Genomic DNA, 17,612 nt, shown 5'->3' on the forward strand with positions numbered 1-17,612 from the left:
GTGGCTGCCTTGCCCTGCCCCCATGCACCACTCAGCAATGGCACTTCACCTTCCAGGCAGACCACGCTTCCTCTAGGGGCATTCCTGGCTGTGCTTCCCTCATTCCTGTCCCCTCTGCTGTGCCCGGGGAGGCAGAAGCCGGCTGCAAAGGTGTTGTAATGGTGGCCCCACCCTTTGCATACCACTCAAGAGTGACGCCTTGCTTCTATGGTGTCTGGAACTTTTCCCACAAACTCTCCTGGTTGTAGAGCTCCTTACTCCTGTCCCTTCAGGCTGTCTTTTTGTAGCCAACAGCTGTCCCCTCCCTGGGTCCTCACTCCAAATCCCATTTTCCAGCACCCAGACCTTGTTTGCAATAGGTGACTCATGACTCAGGCTGGAATGCACAGAGCTGTGGTGTAGACCATGTGTGCAGTTCTTACTTTGTCCTGCCTTCTACTGACCAATGGCTTTGTTCTCCTTTGATTCCCCCGAAGGTCCTTTTCTTTCCCAGCTGATTTCCCCACCATGAGGGAGTTAGAATTTCTGAGTTGCAGGGACCTCTCCTCACCTTCAGCTTCCCGCCAGGGGTGCTAGTCCCATTTTTGATTCCTCTTTTCTTTTTTTTTCTTTCTTTCATCTTACCCAGTTGTGAGTGGATTTTTCTTGTCCTTTTAGGTTCCAAAGTCGTCTGCTAATGTTCAGCAGGTGCTCTATGAGAATTGTTCTATTTGTAGATGTATTCTTGATGTACTTGCGAGGAGCAACGAATTCTGCGTCCTCCTATTCTGCCATCTTGACTCCTCCCCGCTAGGGCATATTTTTAAATGTCTGTGTTCCCTCTCCTCCCACAGAAAGCAGGAAGGGACTTTTCTCTGATCTTCACAGTGACAATCTGATTGTGCTCCTCTGTGTAGAATTCACGAAATTATGGGAACTCCTCTAGACCGGGCCCTCCCAGACATTTTAACTCTCAAATATGTCCACACTGATCCTCCAGTAATTTGTTAATTGCAAATTTGATTTTCCTACCCTGTTACTGGTTTCCATGGAGCTTCCTTTCTTCTGGGTTTTTGCTCTGCTAAATTGTCGTTCTCTGTATCTGCCTGTCTCTCTAGTTTTGGGAACAGCAATTTGCCCTATGACCTCAGTTCTCTGATGACTCTAGGAAGAGGTGTTGATTTTCAGTTTGCTCAGCTTTTTTCATGTTGCGTGAAAAGGAGAGACAACTTCCAAGTTCCTACATCCTGGATTGGAAGCCAGAAGTCCCTCCATTATGTTTTTGTTTTTCCACTGAGTAATGTTCAATAGCCATTACTTTTCTAAACTTGTAGTCTGTGGAATAGAGGAACAGTTAAGAATGATGATTCCTTTAGTTTATTTAAATCTTAACTATGTTTCTAGTCAAACTAGTAGAAAGTCACACACACATTTTTTTTTAACTAGTTGCAGGAAATCTTTCATAGAACAATCTAATAATATAACATATTTTATTGATAATAGTGTAAAAATTGCCATATATCTTCTTTTGGTAAGACTACGCTTTACCTTTGTTGCTGTTAGTTATAAAGTAAATCTTGTAATAAATTTCTCCTTTAAGTATTATATTAGATAACATGACTCTGCTAATAACCGAGTGTATTGTATTCAATTAGATGATTTTTTTAAACATTATATTTCTCTTTTTCCTTACCTTCTAGGAAGCTCATAGATAAGTTTTGGTTCTCATTTACATTTAATTTCTCAACCCTTCCCCTTTCTCCATTTACCATTGTTTTAGTTGTTGTGGTTTCATTACTTTTCTGTTTTTTTATTAAAATTTTTATGTGCATTTGAAAGTAGGTCATATAAATAATATATTAACTATGCTCAAGTATTGCCTCCTACAGTTTTAGGTCTTCTGTGCCACTGCTGCCACACCCCACTTTTTTTCGAAAATGCTTCATATTCACGATCATTTTCTTACTCTGTAGACTTCTTTTGACCATGATTTGAATTATTCATTTCATGGCTTATCCATAATAAATTATTTGTTTCAGACATACTTCCTCTTGTCACTCTTTATGCTTTATGGTTCCTCTGAGTTCTATTTGCTATTTTAATATTAACTCAAGGCAGACCATTAAGAATGTACTCTACTGTATCCAGAAAAGTTTGTTTGAAAAGGTTTCATGAAGCTAAATTTAGGACTTAGAGGGTATTATGCTTAGTGAAGTAAGTCAGAGAAAGACAAATAATATTTGATATCACTTATATGTGGAATCTGAACAATAAAACAAACTAATGAATATAACAAAAAAGAAACAGACTCACGTAGAACAAACTAGTGGTTACCAGTGGGGAGAGGAAAAGGGGAAGGGACAAGATAGGTGTAGGGGATTAAGAGGTACAAACTACTATGTATAATGTAAATAAGCTAAAAGAATATATTGTACAGCACAGGGAATATAGCCATTTTGAATAATAACTATAAATGGAGTATAACTTTTAAAAATTGTGAATCATGTTATACACCTGAAACTTACATAATTTATTATAAATCAACTATACCTCAGTAAAAAAGAAAACAAAATAAATGAATTGTAACTATATATACCTGTGCTTTCATTATAGAAACTAGATCATTGAGGGTATATTTTATCAGGAAAATGTTTGGAGTTATACAAAATTTAACAGATCTTTGAGAGTTTATCAGTCCTCTTCCATTGGGAGTACATCTTTGTCTAACTTATTACTTTAATGATTATAATATATAATACCAATTATTAAACTAATTATCAAAATTTGATAGTTTTGGTTAACTAAGTTCCCACTGTATTTTGTGTTTTTATTTAGAAATTAAGTCTATATTTGTCCTGTGGATTACTAAATTCACTCAAATGCCAACATTTTAATATATTAAGTAATTTTCATGAAAGGGCTTGCTATTGGTGTCATTTATATTGTCAAGTTAAGTTTAGTTCACATTATTGGGCAAACCCTTCTGAACCTTAAATCATTTGATCTAGTGTCGCACCTTCCTGATAGTCTCCAGAATAGGTGAGGATGCTCAATTTTTGTCAGTTCTCCTTTGAAAGGATAGGCCTGTAGGTGTTTCAGTCTTAGTGTTCATAGGATTGAATTTATCATTCAGTGTCAGTCTCATTCATAAACATTTACTATAATCTAGTTTGGGAGATAGTATGTGTACATAGATAATCAGTAAGACTAGGTAATTTGTTATGTGTCAAATGAATAATGTAGGCAATAAAGAAATTCAGAAATAGCAGAAATTACTGTGATAGCTGGGGAAGGCTTCATTGAGGAGGTAGAAATTGAATATTGAAGGAGGCTGAGACTTAGATGAGAAAGGAAAAATAGGCTGTGAATTGTGGATGGGCCATGTTATGCATCTGTTTTTATGCTGTTTGATTGATGTCAAACACATTTTGATATGCCCTAATAATTAAAATAGGAAATAAAAATTAAAAGTAATATGAGGTACCATTTATATCTCATTTGTAAAAACTTACCAAGCTTGAGCGTCATGTTGGTGCACATGTGGAGCTATGAGAACTCTTGAAGTGCATATAACCTATGAACTAGTAATGCCACCTCTTAATATAAATAATCAAAAGCAATGTTTTATTAATGTGATCCCCACACTGAAAAAAATACATTTTACTTCATGACCCAGTATACACAGAGATGAAATAAAAGTTTCATACATACACTACTATATATAAAATAGATAACTGATAAGAATGTACTGTATAGCACAGGGAGCTGTACTTAATACTCTACAATGGCATATATGGAGAAAGAGTACAAAAAAGAGTGGATATATGTATGTGTATAACTGATTCACTTTACTGTGCAGCAGAAACTTATACAACATTATAAATCAACTATACTCCAATAAAAATTTTAAAAAATAATGTAGTTTTACTATATATAATAAAGGTAAAATATAACAAAGCATATATCAAGTATGAATTTAATAATGTTTAAATAAAATAGAAATTCTAAATTAAACACTGCAAAAAAGTTTAAGAGCTACTAGTTTCAAATATTGGTTGAAAAAATGAGTGGGTTGACAAAAGTTGAGTAAGTTTAGTAAAGAATTAATATCAGGACATGGATGTCTGTTTTAGCATGTTGGTTCGAGGTGGCAGCAGATAATTCAGATGGAGGTATTTTAGAGAAAACTGGAAATGTGGGATTGGTGATTGGGAAAGAGTCAGGGCTGGATTATGGATTTTGTAGTCTTTCAGACAGAGATGAGATCAGAAGCCAAGAGAGTGGGTAAATTTTCTGAGGGAAAAGCTGTAAAGATTTGAGAAGAGGGAAACTAAGAATTGAGTCATGGATACATCGTCCAATTAGATAGCATTTACTCTGGTAGGTGAGAAGAATATTCAGTTAAAAATTATGGCAATTTTAATATTCTGAATATTCTTTCTACAGAGCAAGATACTTTTTGTATCAAGGCAGACTTTCCATTTTTCATTCTTTAAAATTGCTTATGCTTTCACAAAACTGTATTCGTTTCTCTAAAAAACATTTTCTTCCGAATGATAGTAAAATAGAGGATAATTCTTATTTTAGTTACATAAGCATTTTCTTTAATTAGAATGTTTTGTAAAATTTCATTTTTTTCCTATTACAGAAATCCAAAAAGTTTGCTTTCTGTATGTGGCTTAATATTTGGTATCCAGTTTTTAATGGGTTCTTCATCTTAAACTAGTAAGTCAGTACCAGATTTGTACATTTTACTTGAAAATCTCTGGGCATGTCATAGGAAATGAGTATTATGATAATGGATGTTATTATGAAAGGTAGTTAATTCTAATATTATCAGTCAAAATCTAAAACTTTTTACATAAAATTATTTTTTCTTAGAAATACCAGCTCATCAGTAATTTTGCTTTTTTCCATAGAGAGAATCAGGACTAAAACAGGAAATAAATGACCTTGTAAAACGGAAGGTTGCAGTAGATGAAGAAAATGCTTTCTTAAGGAAAGAATTCAGTGACTTGCAGAAGAAATTTAAAGATAAAAGTCAAGAAGTTAAGGTGTGTTGACTTGTACATAGTTTTACAGTACTTTCTTTGAAGTCCTACTTAAAGCTTTGTCAGCCTTTGTGGCACAGAAAGTGACAAGCTTGGAGGAAAAATGGCCTTAGGCCCTGCTGTACCATACAGTTTTCTTACATGCAGAAACTCTGAGAAAGATGCTTTAAAGCTAAGACTCTAAGCTTTATAACTTTAAGATAAATAGTTAATGATGGAAATGGAGCTAAGAAAGTAGGAGTGTGAATATGTGGCTTCTTGTAATTAGATTCTGATGGGACTGGCATTATTAATTGATAAAACCCAGGTCTGGGAGGATATGTCTGTGTGGGTCTCAGAAATAGCTGGGGACAGCATCAAAGGCAGCTTGATCAATTAATGGGCTCTTTGCAAATGTGTACTCATCAAAGCTGTCATCCAGTGAAAAAATATGACCCATCCACCTGCATGAAAAGAGGCCAATAAAAGTATACAGGTGACCTTGGCCATCAAATATAGAAGCTGCTGTGGGGGTAAAATTGTACAGTTTATATTTGCTGATTAGTTCTCACCTATTTTTTGGTTTGTTTCATTCTGTTTTGTTTATCGGCCCCTGTGGTACTGTTCTACAGGACACTAAGGAGTGTGTACAGAATAAGGAAGAGCAAAACAGACTGGTTATAAAAAATCTGAAGGAGAAAAATGAGAAATTAAGTACCCACTGCGCTGACCTGCTAAATGACCTGGAGAAACTGAGGAAGCAGGAAGCACATTGGAGAAAAGAAAAGTATAGCATTGATGCAAAAATAAAGGTATGCAATGAGAATGGAATCTGTGCTGTTATTTTGGATCTAACTTCTTATAGGAAGTTTATTACATGTTATTTTCTTTAAATAACAAGTTATATATTCATATCCACCAGTGGGGACTAGCATTAATTTATATTCCTTCAGTTAAGACCCACAGCTTTTTAAAAATTGATGTTGCAAAGCAGGAAACTGACTTCAAATACTTATCTAAAATGTAATCATTAAAAAATAAAGGCTGTTGCATTTTGAAATAAAACATGTTTTGAAAAAACATATTTAGAATTATGAATTTTGGCTTTTTGCAGTTAGGGATTAAATTTATAAATACAGCTAGGATTCATTGCAATATAGTTTTAATACTGTATTTTCCAGGTCCTTTAAAAACTATGTAAAAAAAGCACAAAACAGTTAAAAAATACTCACATGTGTTTTATATGTGTTTCTTTGGCTTGAGAGGGCCTTATTCATCGTAAAATTTTACTTTTATAGAAGATAAAAGGTGCAATCAATCTTTATAATATTCTTATATCCTTTTTGATCAGTTGTTTTTCAAAATAATATTTTCTTGTAGCTTTCTCTTGGTCTTGAGAATGTTTTTGTTCATTTTTTCCCACTGAATTTCAGGTTTCTCTTTTAACATAGATTTTGTTGAAAAGGCCTCAGACAAATTTTAGTGCTAGTAAATATGATAGTTCCTCTATGTACACATGCTTAAGAAGAATATATAACATAAGTATACACACACATATATATATATATATAGTGCTATTAAAATATAGTAAGAATGGATATGTGTGTCTACGTGTGTGTGAGTGTATGCACGTGTGCCTGATTATTTAAGGATTTGTCTTTCTGAGTGTGTGAATCTATTCATTGCAGATATTTAAAGAAATACATACAGTAATTCTGTTAGTGCACAATCAGGGAATGACTGAGCCATTGAGAGAAGTGAATTCTGGCACATTTGTTTTCTTATTTTTATATCAGTTTCTGCTTCCCTACAGCCTTTAAGCAGTTTGGTAGTGTCATAAGGGTAAGTGGTACTTCCTTGTGTTAATCATAGCTGCATGATTTTTTGATGATGATTTCATTTCCTTATTTGCCATTCAAATAGTCCATTCTATGATTTACTGTGATTTTCAGTTCTGACTTTTTTTTCTATTAGAGTGCTTATCTTTTCTTATTAATTTGTAAGCATTCTTTATTCTAGATAGCAATACTTTTAAAAATATATATATATCACACATACCTTCTGTTCAGTGAGTCTTGAATAAGGTGAATTAAACATTCAAAAACTTGTGAATTTTTATAGTCATTTTTATTATTTCCTTCTCTAATGTTTTTGTTTTAGAAGTCTTATATTCTTAAGTATTCCCTACCCTAACATTTTTAATCTATTTAGAATTCATTTTTGGGTGTCGTCTTCCACACCGTTTATTCAGTAGTTTATTGATTTCTGATTCAGTCTCTCTCACATCTCTAAGTTTCCATGGGTATGTTTGGGTTTGTTTCTGGACTTCCTGTTTCTGGACTTTCTGGAAAACCTGTTATTTTCATGGTTTTAGGTATTGTAGTTTTAGAATTTTACTCATTGTTTTGTAGGGTGATCTACTTCTTTATTCTTCTTTTTGTAAGTCATGAGCCCTATATGTGCCTCTTCACTATCTAATAATATTTAAGGATCATTTCATTAGTTTTACTGAAAAATTCTGTTAGAAAGCAGGTTGGAACATCATATAATTTATGAATTAATTTTGGAAGAATTATAATCCTGCTATTTAAGAATGTGGCATGTGGTTTTGTAAGTTTCTTAGAACGGTACTGTTCATTTTTATTAGATTTATTCCTAGCTATTAATATTAAAATATTGTTTTATGCTAAATATTTTTTTGCTGAATAATATTTTAAATTATATTTTTAATTAATTATTTCTAGAAGACAGCAATATTATTGAATTATCTTGAGCTTCTTTTCAACAATTTTCCCCAAATGTCTTAGTTCAAAAAATGTGTACATTTTCTAGATTTTTCTAATTTATATAATTACATTGTCAGTAAGAAAACTCTCTTTCTTTCCTTTTGGTGTATAATTCACATACCATACGTTTAATCCATTTAAAGTGTACAGGCCAATAGTTTTTAGTTTATGCAGAGTTGTGCAACTATTATCAAAATTACTTTTAGAACATTTTCATCATCCCCAAAAGAAGCCCTGTAACCTTTAACAATCACTCCTCATTTATCCTTAGCTCTGCAGCCCGAGATAACCACTTATGGCCTTTCTCTATATATAGATTTATCTGCTCTAAACATTTCACATTAATGAAATTATAGTATATGATCTTTTGTGACTCACTTCTTCCACTTAGAATAATGTTTTCAGGGTTTATCCATGTTGTAACATGTATCAGTACTTCATTCTTTTTATAGTTTAATAATATTCTATTATATAAATATCCTACATTTTATTCATTTATCTCAAGTAGAAGATATTTGTGTTATGAATAATACTGCTACAAATATCTGTGTACAATATTTTGTGTATACATCACACATTTTTATTTCTCATAGGTACATACCAAAGAGAGATTACTAGTTCATGTGATAATTCTGTTTTTAAGCTTCTGAGGAACTGTCAGACTGTTTTCAAAAGCAGCTGTACTATTTTACATTCCAAACAGGAGTTACTGAGCGTTCTGATTTCTCTTTGTCCTCGTCAGCACTTGTTATTGTCTATCTTTTTGATTGGAGCCATCTTTGTGGATGTGAATGGCATCTCATTGTGGTTTTGATTTGCTTTTCCCTGATAGCTAATAATTCTGGTCATCTTTTTATATGTTATTGGCCATTTGCATGTCTTTGAAGAAATGTGAAATCATTTCTTTTGCATATATTCTGGTTACAAGCCTCTTTTTATTGATATAATTTGAAACTATTTTCTTCAGTTTTCTGAGTTGTTTTTTACATCCTTAATGGTAGTATTTGAACACAAAAGTTTAAAATTTTGATAATTAATTTATCTCCTTTTTCTTTTGTTGCCCATGCTTTTGGGCATTCTCAGATGCATCTCAGATATGCATCTTGAGAAACCATTGCCTAATCAAAGATCATGAAATTGGACACTTATGTTTTCTTCTAAGAGTTTTATTTCTTACCTTTATGTCTTTATCCATTTTGAGTTAATTTTTGAATATGATGTTTGATAGGAATCCAGCTTCATTCTCTTGCACGTGTATTCAGTTGTCCCAGCTCCATTTGTTAAAAAAGACTGTTCTTCCCCCACTGAATTTATCGTGCCATGTTTATTGAAAATCAGTTGACTGTAAATATAAGGGTTTATTTCTGGACCTCAATTCTGTTCCTTTGATCTATACATTTATCCTCATTCATATGCCACACTACATTGATTATTGTAGACTTATAGTAAGTTTTGCAGTTGGGATTTGTGTGTCCTCCAAATTCTTCCATTTTCATGGTTGGCTATTCTGTGTGTCTTGCATTTCTATATGAATTTTAGAATCAGCTTTTCCATTTCTTGCAAAAAAAAAGCAAGCTGAGATGATTTTGGTAGAGATTGTATTGAATACCTGTCACCGTTTTTAGTGTAGGCATTTACAGCTATACGTGTCCCTCTGAGCATTGCCTTTGCTACATCCTGTAAGTTTTGGCATGTTATGTGTTTTTTTAAAAAACATTTATTTAGGGCTTCCCTGGTGGTGCAGTGGTTGAGAGTCCGCCTGCCGATACAGGGGACACGGGTTCGTGTCCTGGTCCAGGAAGATCCCACATGCCGCGGAGCGGCTGGGTCCGTGAGCCATGGCCACTGAGCCTGCACGTCTGGAGCCTGTGCTCCGCAATGGGAGAGGCCACAACAGTGAGAGGCCCGCGTACTGCAAAAAAAAAAAAAAAAAAAAAAAATTTATTTTTGGCTGCGTTGGGTCTTCATTACTGCATGCAGGCTTTCTCTAGTTGAGGCGAGTGGGGAATACTCTTTGTTGTGGTGCACGGTCTTCTCATTGCGGTGGCTTCTCTTGTTGCAGAGCATGTGCTGTAGGCACGTGGGCTTCAGTAGTTGTGGCATGCAGGCTCAGTAGTTGTGGCTCGTGGGCTCTAGAGCGCAGACTCAGTAGTTGTGGTACACAGGCGTAGTTGCTCCATGGCATATGGGATCTTCCTGGACCAGGGCTTGAACCCGTGTCCCCTACATTGGCAGGCAGATTCTTAACCACTGTGCCACCACGGAAGTCCTAGCATGTTATGTTTTTGTTTTCATTTGTCTCTGGATATTTTCTGATTCTCTTGTGATTTCTTCTTTGATCTATTGGCTGTTTAAGTGTATATTGTTTAATTTCCATATATTTTGAATTTTTCAGTTTTCCTTCTGTTACTGAGTTCTAGCTCCATTCCACTGTGGTTGGAAAAGATACTTTCTATTAGTTTAAGTTTTTAAAGTTTATTATGAGCTTTTTTATTGCTTGACATATGGTCTTATATGGCGAATGTTCTGTGTGTACTTAAGAAATATGTATATTCTGCTGTTTTGAGGTAGAGTGTTCCATATACATCTGTTAGGTATACTTGGTTTATGGTGTTTTTCAGGCTCTTTGTATCCTTAGTGACCATCTATATAGATGTTCTATCATTATTTAAAGTGGCCTATATTCTCCAACTATTATTGTAAAACTCTATTTCTTCCTTCAATTCTATACTTTATATATTTTAAGGCTCTGGTTTTTGGTGCATGTATGTTTATAGTGGTTACACCTTGATGAATTGACTCATTGATCAATATATTATGTCCTCTTTTGTCTCTTATAACAGTTTTTGACTTAGTTTATTTTGTCCAACATTCTTATGTCCATCCTAACTCTCTTTTGTTTATTATTTTCATGGAATATCTTTTCTCATCCTTTGATTTTCAATCTTTTTGTGTCTTTGGATATGATAGTATCTTTTAAAAACATATAGTTGTATAATTTTGTTTGTTTGTTTGTTTGTTTTTCTGTACGTGGGCCTCTCACTGTTGTGGCCTCTCCCATTGCGGAGCACAGGCTCCGGACGCGCAGGCTCTGGATGCGCAGGCTCAGCGGCCATGGCTCACGGGCCCAGCTGCTCCGCGGCATGTGGGATCTTCCCATACCGGGGCACGAACCCGTGTCCCCTGCATCGGCAGGCGGATTCTCAACCACTGCGCCATCAGGGAAGCCCATTTGGTAGTTTTTGACCATTATTTCTTTGAGTATTTTTTTCTGTCCTTATTCTATTGCCTCTCGTTCTGGTAGTCCCTTTATGCTTATATTGGTGCATTTAGTGGTGTCCAGTATTCCTCTGGGGCTATTAATTTGTATTATTCTTTTTTCTTGATATAGCTTCAAGTTTTTTGTTCTTATTCCTGTCAGTTCATATTAAATGTTGAGCTCTTCTAGTGAGGTTTTTTTGTTTGTTTTCATTTTAGTCACTGTGCTTTTTAGCACCAGAATTTCCATTTGGATGTTTCAATACAATTTATATTACTTTATTGGTATTTTCCATCAGATGAGATACTGTCATTTTAACTTTTTAAAAATGATATGATACTTTTTAAAACATGATTTTCTTTTACTTTTTAAATATACTTATAATGCCTCTTTTGAAGTCTTTGTGAAGGCTGGTATCTGGATCCTCTCATGGGCAGTTGCTATTGCTTGCTTTCTTTGCTTTGCATGAATGACACCTTTTCTTTGCATGTTGTAATTTTTTTGTTGAAAAATGTACATTTCAAGTTATATGCTAGGAGGAGTCAATTCAGCACCGTGGCAGAATGAAAAGCTATCTTTGTCTTTCCCCTTCAATCTACAAGTAGTAAAACATCTAAAACACAACAACGAAGCCTCTGTCCAATATATCAGGTTGCTGGAGAATTCCACACATCTGTGCATCTAAAGGTGGGTGGACTGGAACACATGGAGGAGGCTGAACCAAGGGAACAGCAGAGGCATGCTTGAAGTCCTGGTCCATCAGCCATGGCAGCTGAACCCACAACCCCAGAGAACCTGGCAGTGGCAGGGGACGTGGTGCACATGACTCAAGCCTCCTGGCCACATGGTTACTACAGCCACAAGTAACCGGGCAGCAGTGGTAGTGGGGCCTGGTACCCCGTTCCTCCAGCTGCTAAGGCACCCATTACTCCAGCCTCTCACATGCACATCTCATCTGTGGAGCTTATAACACTGGACACCACAGAGGCACTTGCAGGAAACTTACAACACTGGACACCATAGAGGCACCCGTAGGACCCTGGCTCCCCCTTCCCTTTCCCCCATGATAGTGGAACCTTCAACTTTGGATCCCAGATGAGGGAAGAGCCCACCATCCAAGGGCCCCAGGCAGCAGCAACTGTGACACTGGCAGAAGCAAGGTACCAATGACCCCAGAGACACAAGAAACAATAATGAATGCACAGGGCCACACCTGACAGAGGCGATGGAACGTGGAAAGTGCAGACTCTCAAGTAGAATCAGAGGCAGCTCAGGTAAGAGAAACCCAAAACTTGTGCTATATCACTACCTACTGGAAATCAAAAGAAAGACCTCTAATTTCTAACCTGTTGAATTGCTAGTATCAAGCAGAAAGGTGTTCCCTACTTCACATGCACCAGCAGAGGAACAATTTATCAAGCACCATGAAAAACCACAGTAACATTGTACCACAAAAAGAAAATGACAATTTCACATAAATTAAACTTAAAGTCATGGAACATTGCAATCTGATTGATAGAGAATTCAAGAGAGTTGTCATGAAGAAACTCAAAAAGGGTGTTCATTGAGCTCAGGAATAAAATTAATGAACAGAAGGAATAATTTACCAAAGAGGTTGAAACTAAAAGAAAAGAACCAAGGGGCTTCCCTGGTGGCACAGTGGTTGAGAGTCCACCTGCCAATGCAGGGGACACGGGTTTGTGCTCCAGTCTGGGAGGATCCCACATGCTGCGGAGCGGCTGGGCCCATGAGCCATGGCCACTGAGCCTGCGCGTCCGGAGCCTGTGCTCCTCAACGGGAGAGGCCACAACAGTGAGGGGCCCGCGTACCACAAAAAAAAAAAAGAAAAAAAGAAAAAGAAAAGAAAAGAACCAAACCACAATTCTGGAGCTTAAGAATTCAATAAATGAGATGAAGAATGCATTAGAAAGCATTGGATATAGAGCAGACCATAGTGAAGAGAGAATTAGTGATGGACTTCCCTGGTGGCACAGTGGTTAAGAATCTGCCTGCCAATGCAGGGGATGCAGGTTCGAGCCCTGGTCTGGATAGATCCCACATGCCTTGGAGCAGCTAAGCCTGTGCGCCACAACTACTGAGCCTGTGCTCTAGAGCCCATGAGCCACAACTACTGAGGCTGCATGCTGCAACTACTGAAGGTGGCACGCCTAGAGCCTCTGCTCTTCAACAAGAGAAGCCACTGCAACGAGAATCCTGGGCACTGCAATGAAGAGTAGCCCCCAATCGCAGCAACTAGAGAAAGCATGCATGCAGCAACGAAGACCCCACGCAGCCAAAAATAAATAAATAAAATATAAATAAATTTGTTAAAAAAAAGAGAATTAGTGAGCTCAAAGATAGAAATCTTGGAATGATACAGTAGAAGAAGAAAGAGGATTGAGATATAAAAAAATGAGGAAATTCTACAATAGTTATTCAGCTCTTTTAGGAAGGGCAGCAATAGGGTAATGGGTACCCCAGAGGGAGAAGAGAGGAGAAGGGAGCAGAGAATTCATTTATAATAGCTGAGAACTTCCCAAACGTGGGGAAGGAACTAGATACACAAGCCCATGAGGCTAAGAGAACACCCAAACTGCCTCAATGCAAAAACCTTGTCCAAGACACATTATATTAAAGTTGTCAAAAGTCAATGACAAAGGAAGATTTTGAAATTCAGCCAGGGAAAAAAAGATGGTAACCTACAAAGGAACCCCCATTACGCTATCAGCAGATTTCTGAAACCCTACAGGCCTGGAGGGAGTGGAATGACAAGCTCAAAATACTGAAAGATTAAAAACTATCACCCAAGAATACTCCGTCCAGCAAAGTTATCATTCAGATATGAAGGAGAAAGAAAGATTTTCCCAGATAAATAAAAGCTCAGAGTTCATTAAAACTAGACCTGCCTTACAAGAAATGTTGAACGGTGCTCTTCTACCAGAAACAAAAAGGCAAAAGTACACAAAAGTTCGAGCAAGGTGATAAATAGAATCAGAAAGCTGTAATTATTAGAATTGGCTTTTAAATGCTTTTTTATAGCATAAAAGTTAAAGGGGAAAAGTAGAAAAAATAACTGTATCTACTTCAATTTGCTAACAGACTCTCAACGTATAAAGGGATAATTCAAGACAACAAAAACAAAAAGGGAAGCGGAAAAGGATGTAATCTATATATGTAAATGAAGATAAGATGCTATCAACAGAAAAAAGAGTGCTTTATCCATGAGACGTTTTAGACAAAACTCACAGCAACCACAAAGCATAAATCTAGAACAGAGACATGAAAAATAAACAAGGAGAAAACTGAGAAAAAAATCATAGAAAACCAAAATGGCAGACATAAACAGAAAGAAAAAGAAATGATGGAGATATAGAGCAACCAGAAAACAAAAGGTAAAATGGCAGTGACTAGTTATCATCTATCAATTATAACTCTTAATGTAATTGATTGAATTCACCAATCAAAAGACACAGAGTGACTGGATGCATTAAAAAACAAGACTCAAGTATACGTTGTTTCCAGGAGACTCATCTCAGCTCTAAAGACAAATGTAAGGTAAATGTGAAGGGACTGAATATGATACTCCAAGCAAATGACAACCAAAATAAGTGGATGTAGCCATACTCATGTCAGACAAAATAGACTTCAAGCCAAAGAAGGTAACAAGAGACAAAATTGAACAGTATATAATGATAAAGGGGACAATTCATCAAGAAGATATAATATTTATATATGCATCTAACATAGAAGCACCAAAATATATAAAACAGTTATTAGTAAATCTAAAGGGAGCAATTGACAGTAACACAGTAATAGTAGGGGACTTTAACACGAGCAGTTGATAGTAACACAGTAATAGTAGGGGAGTTTAACACCCCACCTGCATCAGTGGATAGTTCATCCAGGCCAAAAGTCAACAAGGAAACAGTGATCTTAAATGATACATTAGACCAAATGGATTTGATAGATTTGTACAGGGTATTCAGTCCAAATGCAGCAGAATGCATATTCTTCTCAAGTGTACATGGAACTTTCTCGAAGTTAGACCATATATTGGGAGACAAAACAAGTCTCAAGAAATGTAAGAAGATTGAAATCATATCAAGCATCTTTTCAGTGGTATGAAACTAGAAATCAACTACAAGAAGAAAGCTGGAAAAATCACAAATATGTGGAGAATGAACAACATGCTACTAAGCAACTATTGGGTCAACAAAAAATCAAAGGAGAAATCAAAATTTATTTGATGATGAATGGAAAGGAAAATAGGACAAACCAAAATCTGTTGGAGGCAGCAAAAACAGTACTAAGGGAGAAGTTTATAGACATTCAGGCCTACTTTAAGAAACAAGAAAAATCTCAGTTGAACAATCTAACCTTACGTCTAAAGGAACTGGAAAAAGAATGACAAATGAAGCCAGAAGTCAGTAGAAGGAAATAAATAATAAAGATCATAGTGGAAATAAATTAAATGGAGACTAAAAAGACAATAAAAAAATCAATGAAATTAAGAGCTGGTTCTTTGAAAAGATAAAATCAACAAACCTTTAGCTAGACTCATTAGGGAAAAAAGACAAGGCTCTGGTAAATAAATTTGGAAATGAAATTGGAGGAATAACAGTGGATACCAAAAAAAAAAAAAGGATTATAAGAGCATATTATGAACAACTATATGCCAACAAGTGGAACAGCCTAGAAAAAACAGACAAATTTTTAGAATCATACAGCTTCCAAGACTGAATCATGAAGAAATAGAAAATTTGAATAGACCACATAACTAGTATAGAAATTGAAACAGTAATCAAAAAGCTCCCCAGGCCTAGACAACTTCACAAGTGAATTCTACCAAACATTCAAAGAAGATTTAATACCTATTCTTCTCAAACTCTTCCAAAAAACTGAAGAGGAGTCAATGATTCCTAACTCAGTTTATTAGGCCAACATCACTCTCATAGCAAAACCAGACAAAGAAAACACACAGAAAAAAGAAAATTACAGGCCAATATCTTTGATGAACATAGATGCAAAAATTCTGAACAGAATATTAGCAAGCCAAGTAAAACAGTACATTAAAAGAATCATCACTGGGCTTCCCTGGTGGCGCAGTGGTTGAGAGTCCGCCTGCCGATGCAGGGAGACACGGGTTCGTGCCCCGGTCCGGGAGGATCCCACATGCTGCGGAGCGGCTAGGCCCGTGAGCCATGGCCTCTGAGCCTGCGCATCTGGAGCCTGTGCTCCACAACAGGAGAGGCCACAACAGTGAGAGGCCCACGTACTGCAATAAAAAAAAAAAAGAATCATCACCGTGATCAAGTGGGATTTATCCCAGTGATAGAAGGAGGTTTCAACATCTGCAAATCAATCAACGTGATACATCACATCAACAAAAGGATGAAGACCATATGATGACCTCAATAGATGCAGAAAAGGCATTTGACAAGATTCAACACTGGCTTTTGATAAAAATTCTCAACTAAATGTTTATAATAGTAACATACCTCATCATAATGAGAGCTGTAAATGACAAGCCCACATCTAGCATCATACTAAGTGGTGAAAAACTAAACGCTCTCTCTCTAATATCAGGAACAAGACAACAAGACAAAGAGGCCACTTTTGCCACTCTTATTTAACATAGTATTGGAAGTCCTAGTATTGGAAGTCCTAGCCAGAGCAATTAGGCAAAGAAAAAGAAATAAAAGGAATTCAAATTGGAAAGAAAGGGGTAAAACTCTCACTGTTTGTGCATGACATGATTTTATATAGAGAAAACCATAAAAACTCCACAAAAAAGGCTATTAGAAAAAATAAATACAGCAGAGTTGCAGGGTATAAAATCAACATACAAAACTCTGTTATGTTTGTATATGCTAACAATGATCTAGCAGAAAGAGAAATTAAGAAAAGTCATACTTATAATCACAACAAAAAGAATGAAATACATCGGAATAAATTTAACCAAGGAGGTGAAAGACCTGAACACTAAGAACTGTAAGACCTTGTTGCTGGAAATTGGAGAAGACACATAAATTGAAAAATATTTTATGCTTATGAGTTGGAAGAATTAGCATTGTTAAAATACCCATACTACCTAAAACAATATATAGCTTCAGTTCAGTCTGTTTCCAAGTCAAAAGGACATTGTTCACAGAAATAGAACAAAAGTTTCTAAAATTTATAATGGAACCACAAAAGACCCTGAATAGCCAAAGCAATCCTGAGAAAAAAGAACAAAGCTGGAGGTATCACAGTCCATGATTTACAGCTAGACTACAAAGCCATATTAATCAAAACAGCATGATATTTTCAGAAAAACAGATACATAGATCAATGGAATAGAATTGAGCACCCAGAAATAAACCAACACATAAACAGGTAATTAATATACAACAAAGGAACATATATATATAAAGACATTATAGCCTTTTCAATAAATGGTGTTGGGAAAACTGGACAGCCACATGCAAAAAAATGAAACTAGACCACTGTCCCACACCATACACAAAAATCAACTCAAAATGGATTAAAGACTTAAATGTAAGTCATGAAACCATAAAA

General features: G+C 35.9%; 1 protein-coding gene across 7 annotated transcripts in view; it reads left to right on the forward strand.

Annotated features, from left to right (window-relative positions):
* Positions 1 to 17,612, forward strand: part of CNTLN (centlein) — a 328,541-nt gene that overhangs the window by 99,742 nt on the left and 211,187 nt on the right. For all 7 annotated transcript variants that reach the window (XM_067744463.1, XM_067744465.1, XM_067744462.1 and 4 more), the window contains exons 4-5: positions 4,899 to 5,033; positions 5,642 to 5,821. In XM_067744463.1, the coding sequence (XP_067600564.1) occupies positions 4,899 to 5,033; positions 5,642 to 5,821 (315 nt within the window). The remainder of the gene's footprint in view (positions 1 to 4,898; positions 5,034 to 5,641; positions 5,822 to 17,612) is intronic.

The sequence above is a fragment of the Pseudorca crassidens genome, chromosome 7, assembly GCF_039906515.1.
Source record: "Pseudorca crassidens isolate mPseCra1 chromosome 7, mPseCra1.hap1, whole genome shotgun sequence".
Lineage (NCBI taxonomy): Eukaryota > Metazoa > Chordata > Mammalia > Artiodactyla > Delphinidae > Pseudorca > Pseudorca crassidens.